Here is a 21,992-nt window from a genome sequence, read left to right on the forward strand (position 1 = left end):
CTCCCCATGTCTGCATGGGTTTCCTCCGGGTTCTCTGGTTTCGTCCCACAGTCCAAAGATGTGCAGGTGGATTGGCCACCCTAAATTGCCCCTAAGTGTCCAACGGTAAGGTGGTGTTATACAAATTAGGCTGGGGATTGCGCCTATGTAGGGTGCTCTTCAGACGTAGAGACTCGATGGGCCGAATGGCTTCCTTCTGCACTGTTGGGTTTCTATGATTCTATGAATTACAGGCCAGTCGGCCTTATGTCAATGGGAGGGAGATTTTTAGAGCCAATAACCTTGGGTAAAAAAATTATTGACGCTTGGAAAATTATGGGCTAATGAATGCAAGTCAGCATAGAATTGTTACAAGGCCAACTGTGTTTGGCTAAATTGATAGTGATAACTGATTGTCTAATGGAAAGAATTGAAGAGGGTCATGCAGTTTAAGTAATGTATATGGACTTCCATAAGGCATTTGACAAAGTATCGCATGATATGCAGGCCAACAAAATTAAAACCTCTGGATTGAAAGGTACAGTCCCTGCTCATATCAAAATTATCTAGTGCAAGCTTCAAAAGATACTTCTCTTTTTGATGATATATATTAGTGACCTGAACTTGTGTAAACGGGGAAAAATATCATACCCTCTAGGTCAGACAAGGTCCTGCACAGCCCATTCTCTGTCTTTAACTGGAAGGGGTTCACGGAAATGGCACGTTAAGCGGCCACCTCCAGAAAGGTTGTTCAGGCAGGGAGAATTGAACACCATTGGGGTCAGGACCTGCACATGATCCCGATGTCAGGGTCCCAAAACCCAAGGGAAATTCAGATCAAAGGCCTTCTTTTATAATACTTGCCTTTTCATTAAGGCTAAATGGGTGTTCAAGGGAACTACAAGAACTCCATGGGGCCAGTGGTTGCATCTGTGTCTGTTAATCAGAATCCATAGAATCCCTACAGTGCAGAAGGAAGCCATTCGGCCCATCAGGTCTGTAGAAATCCTCTGAAAACACATCCTCCCTAGCCCCACTCCCCTGCCCTGTCCTCACCTAACCTGCATATCTTTGAATTATGAGAGAACCTGGAGGAAAGCCACGCAGACACTGGGAGAATGTGCGGACTCCAGACAGATGGTCTCCCAAGGCTGGGATCAAACCCGGGTCCCTTGCACTTTGAGGCAGCAGTGCTAACCACTGTGCCAATGAGTTACAAGAAATTTCTGTGTTGAGTCACAGGACACAATCTCCCTGTACTCCACACTGCTGCTTTTGTCTAATGTAGCCACCAGAATGGTAGGGAGAAAGTTTTGATGCAGTGCTATCCAGGATGTGAATTGGAAACATGGATTAGCACTGACATTTTCTCTGGGTGCGGCCATTTTCAGCTCCTATTTGGGAGCAGAAGAGAAAAATATCTGAATAAAATGGGAAGTGTGTCTGCCAACCACCTAATTTCCTCAATGATTAAGGAAGGAAAAGGTGAGTCATTTCATCATCATTCCGTCTTGTAGCTGATGAGCCTTGTGAACTACCATGTTTTGGAGAAACAGTCATCCCTTGAGTTCCAATAATGAACATTGAGCCGCACTTTAATTAATAGCTCTGTTTCTGTGAGGAAATAATAATCAGACAGGCAGGCTTGGTCCCTCACAAACGAACAACAGTGTTGGAGCTCAGGTGACTCTTGTAGCTCATTTACCCAAGATGCTCAATCTAATTTGAGAAGTTTTGTATTATCATAAGGCTCTGCGTGCCAATTTAAAAATGCTCCCCAAAATTTTTCTTCACAATGCTGTTACACGATCTATACGGTGCAAAATAAAGAATCCACCATTTCAGTAGGTTTCATCTATATAGTTGTTCAACGGCAGAAAAATGGAGCTGCCGTTTTGACTTCATGAACTTTAACTGTCCAGTGTATGTCAGGCAGTTGTGAGGAAGAACTACATTGATATAAAGCGTGGAAACATTGCAGATGAATCATTTCTACCATTCCTGGCACAGACCCTGGCAGCAGACAAGGCTATCAAGTGCAGGGAGGTTTGAGCAATATTTCACACTGGATCTGACGGAAACTGATTAAAATGTTCCAGTGGGGTGGAGTGTGGTAAAAAAGGACATTTAATCAATCTAAATATATATAACTTCCTACCCTAAAGGGAGCGGAAATTACTGAGCCATAATTGATGTTTATTTTTTTTTATTACTGCACATTTGAGATTTCTATATTAATTGGAAGATATTTGATTGCAACAACTGGCTCCTTTATAGTTTACAGAAGTGATTAATTTTCCAGTACATACATCTTGAAAACTTCATTCTAGCTCATGGATGAAGCATTTGCATCTTCAGCCACAAGTGCTGAATGGATGATCCATCTTGGTCTCCTCCAGGGTCTCCAGCATCACAGCTGCCAGTCTTCAGCCAATTCTATTCATTCCATGTGATATCATGAAATGGCTGAAGGCACAGGGTATTGTAATGGCTATGGGGCTTGACAACAATCTGGCAACAGAACTGAGGCCCAGAATGAGTCACACACCTAGCCACGCTGTTCCAGTACAGAATCAACATTGGTTTCTACCTGACAAGATTGCTCAGGTATGTCCAGTCCATTAAAGTCAGGGCAAATCCAACCCAATTAATTACTGCCCCATCAATCTCCTCTCAATCATCAGCAAAGTGATTGAAGCTCTCGTCGAAAGTGCTATGAAGCAGCACTGATTCAGCAATAACCTGATCACTGACACTCAGTTTGAGTTCCGTCAGGGTCACTCTGCTCCTGATCTCATTGCAGCCTTAGTTCAAACTTGAACAAAAGGAGCTGAACTCAAGAAGAGAGGTGACAGCTAGTGCCTTGGACATAAAGACAGCTTTTGACCAAGTGAGATATCAAGGAGCCTTAGCAAAACTGAAACCAATAGGGATCAGGGGAAAACCCTTCACTGGTTGGAGTCAAACGAGCACAAAGAAAGCTGGTTGTGGTTTTTGTAGACCAATCATCTCAGTCATTGGACATCATTTCAGTAGTTCCTCAGGGCAGGGTCCTAGACCCAATCTCAATCATCTTCAGTTGTTTCATCAACGACCTTCTCTCCATTATAGTATCAGAGGGGATGTTTGCTGATAATTGCACAATGTTCTGCACCGGTTGCAACTCCTTGGACATTGAAGAACCCTGTGTTCATATGCAGCAAACATGGGCAGTATTTAGGCTTGGACTGGTAAGTGTAGGGAGTCTTGGAGTGTAATGGCCCTGTCTCTGAGCCCGAACATCTGGACGTGATGACCATGGAAAGCGCATTCATAATGTGGCAAAACAAGCTGATTATCAACCTGTAAATCCTTCCAATATGCCTATTGTGGTAAAAGTGATGGAGTCAGCTGGTAAGCCATGCTTGATGCAGAGTGACACCCTTAAGCTTACAGTCTCTGCTCTGGCGACAGATTGGTGACCTGTTCCAGGAAAAAGTAGCTATAGAAACAGCCATAAGCCTCATGCTTTGTCTGCCTCATGCATCAACATGCAGGAAGCTTCTAATCCTGAGCCTGATAAGTGGCATGTAACATCCATGCCATACAAGATCTGGGCATTGCTGAATTCCCCCTCTATCAATATCCTGGGGTTCCCTTGACCAGACATTGACCTGCATCAGCCATATAAATACGCTGGCTACAAGAGCAGATCAGAGACTGGAAATTCTTATGGCGAAGTTGTCTGCCAACTGCAAGGCACATGTCAGGAGCATGATGGAATACTCTCCATTGCCTGGATGAGTGACATCTCCAACAACACTCATCAAGTTCAACACCATCCAGGGCAAAGCAATCCCTTCTACGTGTTTCACCAGCTCGACGATCCAAAACACAGGCAAAATTAAAATTGACCTCAGTATTGTTTTGCTTCGACTGGTATTTGCTGATAACTTACACTTCAGGCTCATGTCTTCAACTTGATTGAGTAAAATTCATATCAAATAATCAAATCCTTGCTTCTGCTTAAATCACAGCCAGTGGAGTTTGATACCAATGCACAATGGTTGTATGGCAATATTGTAATGAATAACATCAAGGCTTACTGTTTCTATTACCAATGACCTGTAATGCCATCTCTCTACTGCAGAGTCCCTTCATCTTGGTGACTTAATAGTAAAATATGGCTACATTTACCCATTGAAGGATCGAAAGAACTTTGTACTCCGGGCAGATGATTCTCCTTATCGATTTCAGGTAAGACCATGTGAAGCTAATAAATTTACTTTTAATTGTGCCATTATCTTTACCTGTTGGATAATGAACGTCTGAGAACGTACGTTTCTGATTTGTTAAATCCTTTATTGTACAATGATAGGATTCGTCTGGAATACTGCAGCTTTAATCTGTCATCTTGTAAAGTCCCGCATTTCAGCGATCTCCACAGATGGAAATATTTACAGATTGTTCAATCAAGTACCGACAAATGCAACTCCTTTTAATATTCAGGGGTTACTTCTCAGTTGCATATTGTTCCATTTTAGGTTATAAACAAAAGCTTAAGTAGGGTGCTCTTTGCAAAGGGCGGTGCAGATTCGATGGGCCGAATGGACTCCTTCTGCACTGTGAATTCTATGATTCTGTGATTCAGCAGCAGCAGGGTGAAAATGGAGATGGGACACGTGAGTTACGCACACTCCTTAGCCTCACTTGGGTGGGAAATTGTCCCCAAATCAGCCTGTTTGACGATGCTGCTTCTGTATTTTCATACCGGAAGTGACGGGGGTATACAGTTCATGTGCCAATTTGGTGGGCATCTTATAACAATATGCAGATAATTAAAATACATCAAATATAAACCTTGTTTCTCTGGATGATGTTTGGGGCCGTGTGAACTTTCAATGCTCCAAAAGTTCATAACTTATCGATTGCCTAGTTGGCCCATGTCCAAAAAAATGGCAACAATCCATGGGATAGATGTCCTACTAAATAAAACCCTGTGGGATTGGCTTTGCAAACTGACTGATGTGACTGGAAGCTACATTTAAAGGGGCACTCGAGCTGCAGGCACACAGCTCATTAGATTTGTGTGCTGTTGTGAGTAATGGATTTCCAAGGCAGTCCTGCTAGAGACTGCTTTCTTCTTTTTTTTTTACACTTACCCTGATTAACATGGCTTATCACGTGAGCTATTTCTGAATCATTGCTTTGAGTGGAGGAACAGCTGGAGAAAGTGAACGAGTAGCAACTGCTTCATCAATGAGAACAAGCTTTGCCTTTGAAGAACACGGCAGGTAAAGAGAGCTGCTTATAAAAGTCTATTACCCACCCCACAGACCAAAACCTACTTCCTTGGTTCCTGTGGTGTTGTCTGCCACCAGCTGCGAGGAGGCTATGCTTCAGCATACAGCCAGATGCTGGTCTATACATCTCACCTCTGGCATATTGAAGCAAATGTTCTGTGGGGAGGGAGCGGGGGTCAGGCAAGCTGCTAATTTGCGTATAACTGCGTGTACCCCAGCACTCAGCACGTTGAGTGGTTGGGGGTCCAGGGACGGGTTTCTCCGAGCCTCCGTGCCGAAATCGCGATTGGCAGGGGGGCTCGGAAAATGCCCGTGATCGGGTTCTCCGGCGACCGGAGAATCGGCGCCAGTCAAGCGCGCGTGCGTGGTCAACGCGGCGCCAGTCGGGGGCCATTGAAAGAGGCTCCATGGCGATTCTACGCAGTCGACCGGCTCAGTTCCGCCGGCGTGGTTCCCGTATGGTTTTACCCGGCGGGAGCTCGGCGTCATGGCCGCGGATGCCATCTTGGTAGGGGGGGCGGGGGGATCAGACTCATTGGGGGAGCAGCCACTGGAACAGCCATTGCTGAGACTGTCGCTAGAGTAAGACCTGAAATCGTAGAAGATGATAATGCCCTCATTCCTAATCTATACCTAATCCTCCATCTCACATCCCACTTTCCCCAATCTTAAAACCTCTTCTGATTTACCAGCTACAGACAGTGCAAGCGTGAAACTCTTACCTTTCTCCTTCTTCACTCATCACAACCCTACCCTTGTGCCTTGCTCCTTTCAGATGTACAATATCAGTTGGTCTAGACTGATGCCACTCATGTCGTGATAGTGTAGTCCAAAGCAGAATCTTATAGGGCCAAACCTACTGAACATTATCCTCCAAGGTTTATGCCACTGAAAATGGGTGGTACGGTAGCACATGGTTAGCACAGTTGCTTTACAGTGCCAGGGACCCAGGTTGGATTCCCGGCTGGGTCACTGTCTGTGCGGAGTCTGCACATTCTCCCTTTGTCTGCATGGGTTTCCTACAGTGCTCCGGTTTCCTCCCACAAGTCGCGAAAGACTTGTTAGATGAATTTGGACATTCTGAATTCTCCCTCTGTCTTCCCAAACAGGTGCTGGAATGTGGCGACTAGGGAATTTTCACAGTAACTTCATTGCAGCGTTAATGTAAGAGTACTTGTGATACTGATAAAGATTAATTAAAAATTGATTAAATCAACAGCCTTCCAACAATCATGTTGTGGCCATTGGAATAACATGGGAAAGGAGCACTAAGAAAGGCAAAGGTACACGGAAGCCAAGCACTAAGGAAATGGACAAAGGGTGATTCATTAACATGTGTATCCAATATGGAATGAACAAAGAACAAAGAACAATACATTTCAGGAACAGGCCGTTTGTCCCTCCGTCTGTACCAAGCAATGATACCACTCTTGGCCAAAACCATAAGCACTTGTTAGTGCCGTATCCCCCTGTAGCCATCTTATCCATGTATTTGTCAAGATGTCTTTGAACGCCGTTAATGTATCTGCTTCCACAACCTCTCCTAGCAAAGCGTTCCAGGCACTCGCCACCCTCTGTGTAAAAAACCTACCTCGCACATCTCCCCTAAACTTTGCCCCATGGACCTTAAAGCTATGCCCCTTGGTGACTGACCCCTCCACCCTGGGAAAAGGTGCCTGCCAATCCACTCTATCCATGCCTCTCATAATCTTATAGAGCTCTATCAGGTCACCCCTCAACCTCTGTTGTTCTAATGAAAACAGTCCAAGTCTACTCAGCCTCTCCACTCAGCTAAAACTTTCCAGACCAGGCAACATCCTGGTAAATCTCCTCTGCACCCTTTGATTTAATTTATAAATTTGGCATGGAATTTTTATTTTGTGGTGATTTTCATTTTAGCATTGTGGCCAAGCAGATGTTGCGATGGTCAGTAACAGGGCAGGTAAGTTGCAGAACTCTTGATGAATGGGGACCTGAGGTTGTGTTTCCTGGTATCATAATTGTATGAGTCAGTGATGGACAGCCAAGGCAGACAGGGGCTGTGCTGGTTGCCACCCCCATTCCTTTTCTTCATTCTCTTTCCCCTCCAACTCCTCCACCCTAGCTTATCCATATAGCTGGTGCCAAGGGCCGTGTCCTCATGATTGCAGTGCTGTACAACATGCAGCAGACCATGGAAGATCTTGGGACGCATTCTGCCAAGTACTGCAAGGTTCTTCAAGCTTTGTCCAGTCAGCGGAAATGTTGTTCCAGGACCCCAGTGGTTTGCGCTACCAAATTTTGTGTAACAGCGTGCCTTTCATTGCATGTATGCTGCCCATGTGAATACAGTGGATAGCCCTTGCCACCCAGTAGCCACTCTCTGGTGTGCTGAGGTGGTTTGAATGCAGATGACACAGCAGACTGTTGCAGAAGCTAGGCCGCATAACTGCTGCCAGGCTACCGGTCATTGGTCCACATGATTCATTACCTCTGGTCACATCCCAACTGAACATTGGGATAGTAGAATCCCTTTTGTTTGAAGTACATCTTTGAGTTGACATGCGGAACCCACAAAGGGGCCTGCATGCAGTCAATGACACCCTGAGCCATGGGGAAGCCCGAAATCCTCATGAAATTGTGTGCTCACTCCTTCTACTTCTCTCTGACAGGAGAACATGGAATGTATTCCTTTGTCTTTGCAGAGGCCCTCAGGTGAACCCAGATTGCAAACCAGGAGATGTTGCAAATATTGCCTGCTCCAACCTGGAAGGAGCCAAGTTATAGGAAAAAAATCATAGCCATGCTTCCTGTCATAGCCACTGGCAGTGCACCCTCACCCTACTCTGATGTTTCAGCTGTGGCAGCAGGAGGTGACGGGTTTCCATGAAGACAGAGTGTCTTGAGCAAAAATGTTGGTGCATTGTTCCTTGCTGGGGTTCAGGTGGGAGAGTTATTAACCTGAACACCCTGGATGGATGTGGCTTCCTTTGGAGTACCCCCCACCTCCTCCTCTATGAATCTTTGACTCTCTATGACTAATGTGTACTAACTGTACTACTACTAAAAGCGATGGTTTTAGCAGAATCTCCTTCATCCATCTGGCTCAGTACCATGCTGCCCATTGTGTTTATCCACCAAGTCATCACGGAAGCTTGTTTATTTGTGTTATTTTGGAATTAGCACTAGTCTGCCTTTGCACGAAAAAGCACTTCTCTGAGGAATAGCAACAGCGCAAAATTAGCAGCAGCTCCGACTGCAGTCCGTGAATGGTGGTGCTCCCTAAGGATAATACCATTCCAAAACAAAATGATTCAATTAAAACAATTGTTTTGTATTTCACTAGTTAAGAAAGTGTTACATCAGACTGTGGCAATATCAGGTGGAGTTGCAAAAAAAGCATCAATCTGTAGTGTACCCAAAGATTTAGCTGTAATTTCCCTGGCTCAATTTTGTTGAAGATCAGTGGACTATAATCAGTTGAAGGAAAGCTCACGTGTGTGTGTTCCTCATCAGGAAGTGTACTGTAGCACAGCTCTGTTTATCAGATCTAATGTCCCATCTCGAGCTATAGATTTAAAAAATATATAGTTTTATTGAACATTTTTTAATGAATACAGAACTATAAAATGAAACAAAACACGCCGTCAAACAAAAACGCAACCCCCCCCCGAACAGTTGACGGTGATTAGCTCTTTAAAAAACAGAATGAAAGGACGCCCGCCATCTTTTATAAAGTCCTCAATTGCGCCCCTTAACGTATACTTAATTTTGTCAAGATGCACAAACTCCAAAAGATATGCCAGCCATACCGAGGCATTGGGTGGAGAAGCTGACCTCCACCCCAACAGCACCGCCTACAGGCGAAGAGTAAGACATCCACTCCCCCGCACCCGTCTGCAGCTCCGGCAGGTCTGACAGCCCAAATATTGCCACCAGAACCGGGCTCCAATTCCATCTGTAGAATCGCCGACGTGGTTCTGAAGAAGCAAACCCAAATTCTCACCAGCTCAGGACAAGCACCTGATTTTCCAGTCCCCTCCCACAGCGCCCACACTTATCTTCCACCCCCTCAAACAACCGACTCATCCTAGCCCTAGTTAAGTGCACCCGGCGCACCACCTTCAACTGTATCAATCTCGAGCTCTAGATTTAACTGAGATATGGGCAAGGATTCTCAGGTCTCGCCTGTGACAGGACCACTTGCGAGCGAGAATGGAAAATTTGGCCTAACTCCATTCACTGTCAGTAGCACTGGAAAATCCCAGCCACGAATGAGGGTGGAAGATTTTGGCCATATTGGTTAAGGTGTTCGAGGCCCACAACTGTTGGCAAAATGGTGCAGTTTTGATGTTTATCATGATTGCATGGTTAGTGTCTATTTTATGAACCAGAAACATTAAATGAGTTGTGTCTGCCACCAACTTTATATTGTAATGGAACAGAATATTAAATTGCATTCTGTGCTCCAGTCATCCTTTTATATGCACAATATCTCACATTGTGTTGTAATAACGCACTAAAATGTATTTTTTCATTTATATTATTACAATGACAGTGGATTTATTCCATACTCGTGATATGGGTGGGTGAGCTAGCTATTAGTTGGAAATATGGTTTACTGCCTGCAAGGAATCTAATAAATATTTTAGTAACTGGGACATGGTCCAACTGAAATATGATCGAGTCGTTTGGTAGTACTGAAATTGAGTTTGGCTGAAAAAAGACACATGTCAAAACTTGTCGTTGTGCACTCACCAGGTCAATTCTCAAGAATATCAAATTGTAACGGGAACAAAAATTTACGCTGCATGAGAATAGAGTGCTGATTGGTTGGCAAGTGGGCTCTGGTTGGTCAAGGTGTTGCCATGGAGAACGCATCAGTTAACTGATAACTGACAGTTAACCTCCAAGTTTGTTTAAATTCAAATCAGTGTTGCAACAACACTTGTCTTTTTTCAACAATCCTGAAAAATGATCTGAGGTAAAGGAAGAAAATAGTGCTTCGATGATGTCTCCAGAGGTGCAGTATTTTTTCTAATTTGATTACTTTGATTTACATTTCTACATCTAAACCATTTATGCATTAATTAAGAGATAATAGTGCAATAGAAAACCTTTGCATATTGACTTGTACCCTGACCACTGTCGCGGCAGATGTAAGATAACCCGTTGCATATATAATTCAAACTCAAACTGAATCTGAATTTGTTTATTTTTCAAACTATATTTAGGATAAACACAGTAACCCATGTTAAGATTTTCAGGTACTGCACCACTAAACATACGATTAAATGCCAAAGATGCTTGAATCCTGGCACAGACACTATCAAGCAAAATTGTAATTTGGGAGGAAGCATAGAGTAACTGAACCTGAAAACACCCAACAGTTTTAAACCACATGAAATTACTGCAAATGTCATTCTAAATAATCCCTTTCCATCTCTGTAGACCCCTTACTTCTGGACTTCATATAAATGGCCCGCGAGAGAGCTTGATTATGGTAAGTGTGCATTCAATTTTTAACTACATGTAATAGAACTAATTTTTTAACTATTTAAAGGTTACATTTTTAGTTGTTACAATTTTTAAATATGCTTTCAACAAAAAGAACAAGGGACAAGGGGAAATGGAGAAATGGGTAGCACTGGTTGAGATCTGAGGGTGGAATTTACCGAAAAAATGACAACGTGTAATTTTCGGCAGGGAAATCGGTGTGATTCCCATCAGCTCTGGCAGTGCGATCGGACCACATTTAGGTACTACAAATTTTTTTTCCCGACGTGAAAAATGCCACACCTGAGGTGCGAAGCATCATATTCAACCTCCCCGGTGGTCGGCTTAGCTCTTCAATGAAGGGGCCACTGCATTTAAAAGTTTCCACAGCACTTGCTCTCATTGAATCCGGGAGGATGGCAGTGAGGAAACCAACTTGTCAATTCTCGGATCATCCGTTTGCTATACGTCGTGGAGGAGAGACGGGACTCAGTACACCCTCAAGCTGGCAAGAGACCCTCTCTCGCATGGTGACAAATCCCAGCTGGGAGATGGTCACAACTCTGATCAGCACCCTGCACAAGACAACGGCGGTGCAATGCTGCAAGAAGATGAACAGCCTACTTTGTTCAGCTAGGGTAAGTGCTCCCGGTCTCCTCTGTCCACTTTCCTTGCAGAGCCCCAGAACTCGTGAAGAATACACACATGCCCTGCAACTCCTCATTTCAACCCCTCCCTGCTTACGCACAGTGCCCACACATGCCAGGCATCATTGACATCTGACCTGTCAAACAGCCAGCTCACATCATCCCCATTTGTATTCCTGCAGGAGAAGCATGCCCACAACTGCAGCGAGTGAGAGAAGATATGCGGTGGGATGCCTGAGCTGAGATTCCTGACTCCTTCCAAGGAGAGAGCCATGGAGCTCACTGGGGAGGAACAGGAATGGGCCTGTGACACGAGTGAAGTTGGCCTGTGAGAGAAAAATGAGGAGCCACTGCACCGTCATCGAGATGACCAAACTCAAGTGAGTTCTGTGTACTCCAAACACTTGAACTGGTCATGTATTAATACCATCTTCCTTTCTTTGCAGGCACATCACCCGATCAGCCAGACCCACCCACCAGCAATGTCCCACCGCCTACCCTCGACACGACCTCGGAGGAAAGGTCAGAGGAGGTCACCGAAGATGCATCGCGACTATCACCCGCACCATCACCAGTGCAGCAATACACATCTTGATGGGCAACCTTAGCAGGCAGGCCTCTGGGTGACTATCTTATGATAGTCGATGATGCACATCAGATGGAGTCAGGAATGTCCCAGGGGTCTGATAGTCAGCGGTCTGCTGGATCTCAGGACTCGGCTATGCCCCAGCCATGTCCCGTACCTCTGGATACGTTTGTCCCTCAGCTGTTGGAGATGCAAAGGTAGAGCCGGGAATACCAGGAGAGGGTGTCAGCGACACTCAGGCAACTGCAAGGCTGCATGGAGGAATCCCACAGCCTTCTGTTGCAGGAGATGTTGCCAGTGATGCATAGCATCGAGGCCAACACTGCAAAGGTGGCATCTGCACTGGAAAGCCTGGGACAAGAGGTCAGATCCATCACGGGAAAACTCCAAAGCATGGCTCAGTCCCTGAAGACCAGGGCTGGGGGCTTCACCTGCGTGATCCAGACAATGGTAGGCCTCCAGGACTGGCAGTGCCAGGCGATGTTGAGGCTTCTGGGAGCTCACTCCAGCTTTTGCCATTCTGAATCATCCCTGTGTATCCGAACAGGCGCCAGAGTGTGGCGACTAGGGATTTTCATAGTAACTTTATTGTAGTGTTAATGTAAGCCTACTTGTGATGCAAATAAAGATTGGAGTAATTCTGGGGCTCGCAAGCACCCGGAGAGAGGAGGATCCGCTGGAGCATATCCCGGGGCCCTCCATCCAGACCCTGGGAGTGAATCCTCCCTTCCTGAGACCGGTGCAACTCAGGCAGAAAAGAGTGATGCGGCAACACCATTGCCACCTGAAAGTAGGCGGGGCCGTCCAGGTCCCAGACCTCCAGAAGGTACCCGCCAAGGGCATCTCGGGCAACAGGGTGTGGAGGCAGCAGGACGCCCACTTCTGATGGGCATCCTGGGAACAAACCTAGACACAGTGTGAGAGTACGCAAGTATAAGGAATTGTAGTGGCACACTGTAGGCACAGGTGAAGTTAGGTACAGGTAATTGGGGAGCATTGTCACTTGTTAAAATTGGAAATGTCACTGAATTAAATATTACTGTTCTTAACCACCTTAACGTCTTAGAATCTTTAACCCTCTCCCTTGTAGTAAGGAGATTCTCTTCATTGGGACACAGTTGTTCTCAGTGGCCCTCAATGCCTGTCAGATGGTTAGGCACAGTACCTGAAGAGTCCTTCCTGTTATTTCCTTTGTTCCCATTTCTTGTATTTTAATTATTTTGGTCCATGGACCCACAATCAAGATGTGCCTTTAGCAGATGATTCAAAGTTGAAACAACCTACTTGCCAGGATACTGCGTTCCCTGGTTTTGTATTTTGGAGAGGAGAAACCAGACTCCTCGGCTCTGAGTAGATCTTAGAAACCAGGTTGTGAAAGGGGGCGGATCAATTGGTTAGTTGCAACTGGTGGGCTGGCCAAGAACAGTGTTCTGCCTGACAACAGTCAGCGATTGGTTCCTGCATGATGCTTTCTGTGAGAACTTGGCATAAGTGTTTAGGCCTTGGAATTGAAAGGAATACACTCTCTCCCTCTCTCTCTCCTGCTGCTGAAGTGGAAGAACTGCTCTAATGTTCTAAAAGCAGCAAGTGAATCATAGAATTACGAGTGCAGAGGAGGCTATTCAGCCCATCGAGTCTGCACCGACCCTCCAAAAGAGCACTCCACCTAGACCCAATCCCCTACCCTATTGCCGTAACCCCACATCACCTTTTGGACACTAAGGGGCAATTTAGCATGGCCAATCTACTAAACCTGCACATCTATAGACGGTGGGAAGAAACCGGAGCATCCGGAGGAAAACCCACGCAGACATGGCAAGAATGTGCGAACTCCACACAGACAGTCACCCAAAGTCAGAATCAAAACTGGCTCCCTGGTGCTGTGAAGCAGCAGTGCTCACCGCTGCACCACCATGCTGCGAATCCAGGCACATCCTTTGTTGTGAACCTGAAATTATGCTGAATTTTCAGAGAAAGTAGACAACCTTGCCAGAGAAAAGCATCTCAAGCCTAGGAGGAAGAAGTATCAAAACGAAAGCCTGAAATCCAGAAAGACATTAACTGGAAGTCATCCCAGTGCATCAAGAATCCTAATCCTTATATTTTCCTTCCTTTCCACCACCCTTTCCCCTGTGTTGTTTGTGTGTAGAGATTGCAATGAGTTAGGATGGAGGGGTTGGGAAAGGGGGAGCAGATAGTTAGTTCCATTTTCTGTCTGTTTAATTATAAAACTGTACATAATAAAATGTTACTTGTGTTTTAAAATTACAAACCTGGTGACTGTAGTTATTTGGGCTCAACCAAATACCTTGGGCATTTAAAATAAAATCTAATTTCACCTGTGTTGCGACTCCAGGTCAAGTGGGGCTGGAATTGTGGTTAGCACTGTTGCTTCAGAGCGCCAGGGACCTGGGTTCAATTTCCAGCTTGGATCACTGTCTGTCCGGAGTCTCCGTTTCCTCTGGCTGCTCCGGTTTCCTCCCACAGGACCCAAAAGACGTGCTTGTTAGGTGAATTGGACATTCTGAATTCTCCCTCTGTGTACCCGAACAGGCTCCGGAGTGTGGCGACTAAGGGATTTTCTCAGTAACTTCATTGCAGTGTTAATGTAAGCCTACTTGTGACACTAATAAAGATGATTATTATTATTATTATGATTAGAATTGACCACACTGATCCTGTCACAGGATGTGGTGACAGTTCAAATGATTCATTTGCAGTGAATCCTAGACCCTTCTCTCCAGAGCAAGGAGACAAAGGAATGTAGTATTGAACCTGACTCAGACATGAGCTGGGGAGTCAGCGTGCTGGCAACTGACAGACAGGAGTCAGACATAAACAGTGTCAGAGGAGCACCACAGACCATTCGTCACTGCGAGTCGTCACCACCCTCCTGCATTGAACAGGCAGCAGGCACACAGGGATTCCCCTGCCCAGCACCCTGATGTTCGGTATCTCAGCCAACTTCATTGCCTGGTCGCAGAGGGGTCATGACATCCTGGGGTGGGTCACACTGTAGGACAGCAAGCTAGTCCTCCTCCATGATGCAGGAGACAATGAGGGCTTCTCTCGCCCTCCTTTCCCTGCGTAACCTTGCCCCCGCCTGGCCTCCAAGCTCTGGATACTCAGCTGGCTCTTCCTCAATGCCCTGCCACATGTTCCCCTTGTCCGAAGATACGTGCTGCTCCTCAAGGTCTTCCTCAGGAAGTTCATCGTCCAGCTGCAGAGCCAAGTTATGTAAGGCACAGCAGACTACGACAAGACAGGAGAGCTTCTGGAGGCTGTGTTGCAGAGCCCCACCAGATCTGTCCAGGTAGCGGAACCGCATCTTTAACAGGCCATTGCACCGCCCAATGACAGATTAGGTGGCACTGTGAGCCTCACTGTACCTGGCCTTCATTGAGGTCACTGGTATCATCTGACATGACCTGAGGGGGTCCCAAACAAGCCGCCCCAGCAGCCTGTGCTGTCTCTCGAAGATTCCAGGAATCTGATTGGCTGAGGATATATCTGTCATGCACGTTCCCTGGAAAATATGCACACGCATGCATTAAGCGTATCTGGTAGTCACACACTAGCTGCACCTCAAAGGATTGGAACCCCATTCGGTTTATGAAGGGGATTCCCTGGTGCCATGTAGCGCGGAGAGTGACATAGGTGCAGTCGATCGCCCCTGCATCTGTGGCAGACCAGCTATGTTCCCAGGTCTCTTGGCCCTCTCGTCCTGCTGGGCCTGGTCCAGGTCAAAATCTATGTAGTCCAGAGTCCTAACATAAAGTTAATCCATGACCTACGGGTGCAGTTATGGGTGATGCCTGTGATATTCCACAAAGGCCACCTTGGAATCCTAGAAGGACCCCGTTGCATAGAGGTTTAGGCCTGCCATGACCTTCACAGCAACAGGGACTGGGTGTCCTCCACCGTCTCGTTGCACCAAGTCAACAGGTACATGGCACACGTTCTGAACAGTCTCCCTCATGAGGCAGAGTCTTCAACAGCACATGTTGTCCGACAGATCTATGATGGACACATTGTCATGTAGACCTTGGATCTTCTGCGCCTTGATGCCCTCTGCGTGGCCGGTGCACCCTCCGGCCCCTGAGCCAGCCCTGGTCTACTCCTGCAGGGGCTTCCCTGGGAGCTGCTGGAGTCTGTCCTCCACTACTACCCGGGTTGCGGGTATAGGGTGGATATGTGAGTTTGAGTAGGGTGATCATTGCTCGGCACAACATCAAGGGCCGAAGGGCCTGTTCTGTGCTGTACTGTTCTAAATTCTAGTAGAGTTATTAGTCGGATGGTCAGCTCCACTGGCTCCATACCAATATCGCTCGTATTCCTACGAGGGATGACTGAGAAAGAGAGTCAGGTCGGTGTCATAGCTGCTGACCATTATTATCTCCCTAGACCCATTGGCCTCCTGGACCTGGAACAGCCAGTTCCAGACCTTATCCAGCGGTAACCATTTACTCGCAATTCAGGTGCTCTCCCAGCTCCATTACAGGACTGGCCCCGGCCTATGCCCTCGCTCACTTAAAGACTCGCCTTTAGCCACCCATCTGGTTCACCTATCCCTTAGCCTCTCTAACAGTGCAGGTTCTGACAGGAGGGTTCTATACTCGCTAATCCATCTTGGGGACTAATGGACTATCAGACACTGGGGTGTTGGCACAGAAACGGCCCCAGTGCCTCTTGATCCCATGCATCCAAGCGTTGAGCCCTGAATGCTGAATATTCATCCCATTCTTTGACTTTGAAACTGTGGGCAGCTGACATTGCTAAGGGTTAACTCTTGGTGACCAATTAGTGTGGCTAGCATGAGTGTCAGGAATGTTACAGGGCTTCAGGGAGAGGCAGAGTTTAGAGGCACCTTGCTTACTTCGGCTGCATCACTCAGAGATCTCATTGCTGTCATGTCTTAGCATTTTAGCCTATATGACAGCTTCTCCGGAAGTTGAGATCCCGCACCCCAGGGTGGGCAACACGTTGCCTTTTCTTTTGTGGTATCATCCACCCAACCCAATAGGCCCGGCTCCTTGACACTCATCACAACCCACCCCACCCCGTGTGCCCTGCAGCCAACTCTGCCCCCCACCCACCCCCCCACACACACACATACACACATACACTCCCATGCCACACACTGCAGAATTACACAGCTCTAAATGCTTACATAAGCAACAAAGACAGCAAGCTATACAGGACCAGAAATCCACTTGAACAACAAATTTCTGGACACCCCACCCCAATCCGCAAGTGCAGCTGTATGCAGCTGCCCTCCTCGTTCCCTCCCAACCTTGAACCAACCTCCAAAGCCACGTCACTGCCCTCCATCCCCGCTAAAGCCTGCTCATAGTTGTCCCAGATGTGTGCAGTGGATGGACTGGAAACTATTTCAATGCAGTTTCTGAGGGAGACATATTAGTTTCTGTTGTAAGATGGTGCATCCTTTTTTGAGTTCTCCAAGGTACAATACGAAATTGAGCATAATAGGGCTAGGTCCAGTCAATTCCCAAAATAAATATCTTATCACCTAGCGTTTCCCAATTGAATATAAGATATTTTATTATGTGAGAAATGTCTATTAAATAGTTGTCTGTTGAAGAACTAGCAGTTTATGGGAACACCATCACCTCCACATTTGGCTCCAAGTCGAACACTAATTTGTCACTTGGTTAAATTTCTGGAAGTCCTACCTGACAGTAATGTGGGACGCCTTCCCCACACAGGTTGCAGTGGATCACGAAGGCGGCTTCCCAACTTCACAAGGGCCACTTGGGGTGGACATTAAATGTCAGACCTGAGGATTAAAAAATAATTGCCTCTTACTACTGGCCGGCATGGTGACACAGTGGTTAGCACTGCTGCCTCACAGTGCCAGGGACCCGGGTTCAATTCCAACCTCGGGTGACTGTCTGTGTGGAGTTTCCAGATTCTCCCCGTGTCTACATGGATTTCCTCCGCATGCTCTGATTTCCTCCCACAGTCCAATGATGTATCGGTTAGGTCGAATGGCCATTTTAAATTGTCCCTTAGTTTCCAATGGTTAGGTGGGGTTATGAGGTTACAGAGATAGAGCAGAGGACTGGGCTGAGGTAGGGTGCTCTCTGAGGGTCAGTGTAAACTCGATGGGCCGAATGGTCTCCTTCTGCACTGTAGGCATTCTTTGGGAGTGTTTAATGGGGTGTTTCCCGGCGCTTGCAGCACCAAGAATGATCCCGCTATTAAACAGGACTCTGCTTCTTTGTCAGGTCTTGGCGAGGAATGTCACGCCCAGGCCACACTTAGTCCCATTTCCTCCACCAACGAGCTCAGCTCTCCAATGTAGGAAGAGATCGGGCGCCATTTTTAAATGCCGATTTGATCTCTCGACTCCCCCACCGCAACCTCCGGATGCCACCCCCCCCCCCCCCCCCCCCAATGCACCAATTTACTAATTAGGCAGTGCTCGAGCCCGCTGCATCCCACTTCATAAGGGCAGGGCAATCCCCGGCATGGGCAAGATGCCACCTGGGTACTCTCTGGCACTGCCAGTGTGGCAGTATGCCAATACCCTTGTCAGACTGGCAGTGTCATCTGGGCACCCTGGCTTTGCCAGGGTGACACCTGGGTATCATTGTCAGGATGCCCAAGTGGCACTGCCAGGGTGCCATCAGGGCTGCCAGAATACCACCCTGCCCAGAGCCTGCGATTACCCTGGTCCACATCTATAGAGACCAGTGCTAAACGGCACCCAGTCAAGGTCTCTGAGGCGAGGCCATTCGATCCTACAACTTGGATATCTCCGGCACAGGCATAGCCAAATGAGTCTAACTTCTCACTTGAATATGCAAATCTGGTTCACGCCCAGGGAGGGTGCGATCCTGATCGCGACCGTTGATTGTACTGGTTAAATTAAGTTAAAATGTAAAAATCAAGTTACTCTGGAGATACATTTTAACAGTTTTCCTCATTTAATTTGTTCTTGAGATGTGGGCGTCACTGGCTCGGCCAGCATTTGTTGCCCATCCCTAATTGCCCTTGAACTGAGTGGCTCACTCAGCCATTTCAATGGGGGGCAGTTAAGAATCAACCGCATCACTGTGTCGGCCTGAAGTCACATGTAGGCCAGACAGCAGATTTCCTTCCCTGAAGGACATTAGTGAACTAGATGGGTTATTACCACAATTGGCAATGATTTCATGGTCATCATTAGACTTTTAATTCCAGATTTTTATTGAATTAAAATTTCAACGTCTGTGGTGGTGGGATTCAAACCCATGACCCCAGAGCATTACCCTGGTTCTCTGGATTAGTAGTCCAGTGACAGTACCACTGTGCCACCACCTCTATTCTATTATAATTGCTTATGTGTATTTTAGTAGAAAAAAAATGTTTCCCAGTTCAGGTATTTGTGTTTTCTAGAGTGTTCCTGTGTGACCTATATTTATGTTAAATCCTGAACATAATTCCTCATGTGATGTGGTGTTCACACACTTTTCAACGTTTTGGCGAGCCACAGTTTGCAGTGTTTTGTTTTGGAAAAATAGATCTATTGGGCAGATGTTCTGGTACATAATAGATTTTATATTTTTTATTTTTGTGGAACATGACATCAGTGAGGATGTAGCATCTGCAACCCTCAAAGCTACCACATTGTATCTTATCAATCTTTTGCTCTTTAGCCATTTATTTGGCGAAGAAGAACATTACGAGGCAGGGAGACTTGCTTGACTATGAGAAGGTAAGATAACTCTTTCCTCACCTTGAACTGGAGCAGATTCATTTTTGTCTGTCACAAGACCTTGTGTGATTGGCATGTGTGGGGCTGCTGTTGGATGTCTCAGTTTTATTAACTGTCCAAAAAACTTCAAAAAATGTGAAATAAATATAGCACTCCTAAAATTCAAGACAAATAAGTATTGAAATTGCTTGTCGAAAGCATGTCATTTAAACCATCACTTATAACGAGGTTGTATCTCATTGAAACAGATACACAGTGAACCAGCTGTGCTCTAAATTGAAATTTTGCAGGGAAAATGTGTCCTACTCACAGATGTTATCCTGAAATTAGGTCACTAAAATCAGAATGTATAACTATTGCATTACAATCCTATTGCCTTTATCTAAAAGCCTATCTTTGCTGCTTTAGGTATTGTAAGTTCCCAAATAGCTGTCCAGTTACTGATCAATCAGGCACATATAAGCTAAAAGAAGAATCTTTCCTAGCCTACAAGAGGGAGAAGTGGCTTCCCTTGAGTTCATCAGACTACTCTACTGCCACTTATTTTTAGGACTATTTTTAACACGACTGCAAAGAGTATTGCACCTCAAACTCCGACTTCAAGTATTTAGTTTATACCTCAGAGATCTGTTAGTGACTCCCCTTGATAAAACAGTCTAATGCTAACGAGCCTAGCCATTCTTTCCAATCCAATTTAATCTATTTGTAACTGAACTACCCTGTTGTGGCAGATATCTTGGAGAACGAAGATTTTTCGAAAAGGTTTATTGTATGCTTAACTCAATCTTGTTCTACCACTGGTTAAGTTGCAAAATATTAGCAAATGGGTAGAAAAATAATTACTGATTTTCAAAAAAAGTTCATATCACCATGTGGAGAGGTGGGGGCGGGGAGGGGTTGGTGGTGCGGGAGGGGGAACGCACCCCCACATCAAACATTTGACTGAAGCACATGCGGGCCCTAGATTAATCAGAAAAAGCTTCACCTCCACCTGGCACTGAAGAGATTAGCCTGGGCACCAATCGGAAAGAATCAATCAGCGCGCACTAATCCTGTCCCAACACAGAAGCACATTCAGTGCCGCAAAGGGCACCCATGTCAATCAATATGACCACAATTTGGCAGCATATTCTCCCACACTATCTCCCCTCCCTCCCAGGCCTAATTAGTTTCCAGAAACCAGGACAAAATGACTGCTCCTACCCACACCATAACTCTTGGAAACACAGTCAAATGACAATCTCGATATATACCACAAGCATTTTGCAATCAGCAAAAGTCAATATTTTATGATTACTTGTTAGTAGGTTATCATCATTGCCCCGAACTGTTAATAGCTTTTCTGCAATATGTTGATAAACCTACTAAAATACATAAATATTTGCAATCCGCTTGAATTTATGTTAAAAATGTAAATATTAAGTACATGAGAAGTGATGTAGTAAACTCCAAAGCAGCTGGCAAATCAATAATTAATTAAGAACAACATTTTATAATAATCACTTTTTATAATATGTTTATTTTCATTGATATAACTTGATACTCTTTACCGCTGTTATGGGCCAGGGTTTTAAAACGCCAAAGCATTTTATGGAGTTCACCAGACCTGTAACTTTTGGTTGAATTTGGTTGGGATGAGACCAGAGCCTGCCTTTCAGGTGTTATTCAACAGAATTCTTAGGTGTTTTTAGTCAAAAAAACAAGCTTTATCTAAGAATTTAGCTAACATTTGTATACACAGCAAGAATTTTTATCAACTACAAACATAAAGACCCCACACAGTTACAGTAATCTATGTATGAACCTTAATTAATTCCCCCTTAACTGTTCCAATTCAATAACAACATCCAAGAAAACCCTTTTCAAAGGTGTGGCCCAGCACACGGCATTCTCACTGGTATAAATCTTGTTATTGATACTCTGTTCCTCTTTTCAAACAGCAGATTTGAATTCCTTCCAGAAAGCAATTATCTCTGTTAAGTTACCAAATAGTCTGGAACAGCTTTTAAAATGAAGATAGAGAAAAACACTTCTTTCAACTTGTGCAGTTCAAACCAGTCCAAAACTCAAAGTGAAAGTAGAACCAAGAGCCACGGCCCAGCTCCACCCACACAATGACATCACTGAAGCCATGTGATAAGTCAAAAACATTCTTAAAGGGACACTCCCATGACATCCCCGATAATGATTTTACTATTGTCCATCGCTGTTACTCCAACTGGAATACTTCGCCCCCCCCCCCCCCCCCCCCCCCCCCCCCGCGTCACTTCCTCACATCTGAGGGGTACGAACATGAACGTATC

The 21,992-nt window shown here is 45.7% G+C and overlaps 1 protein-coding gene across 6 annotated transcripts in view; it reads left to right on the forward strand.

The window, feature by feature from the left end:
* rgs11 (regulator of G protein signaling 11) overlaps nucleotides 1-21,992 on the forward strand; it is a 161,050-nt gene that overhangs the window by 47,108 nt on the left and 91,950 nt on the right. For all 6 annotated transcript variants that reach the window (XM_038820414.1, XM_038820416.1, XM_038820413.1 and 3 more), the window contains exons 4-6: nucleotides 4,109-4,215; nucleotides 10,692-10,743; nucleotides 19,631-19,689. In XM_038820414.1, the coding sequence (XP_038676342.1) occupies nucleotides 4,109-4,215; nucleotides 10,692-10,743; nucleotides 19,631-19,689 (218 nt within the window). The remainder of the gene's footprint in view (nucleotides 1-4,108; nucleotides 4,216-10,691; nucleotides 10,744-19,630; nucleotides 19,690-21,992) is intronic.

Source organism: Scyliorhinus canicula, chromosome 15 (assembly GCF_902713615.1).
Source record: "Scyliorhinus canicula chromosome 15, sScyCan1.1, whole genome shotgun sequence".
NCBI lineage: Eukaryota > Metazoa > Chordata > Chondrichthyes > Carcharhiniformes > Scyliorhinidae > Scyliorhinus > Scyliorhinus canicula.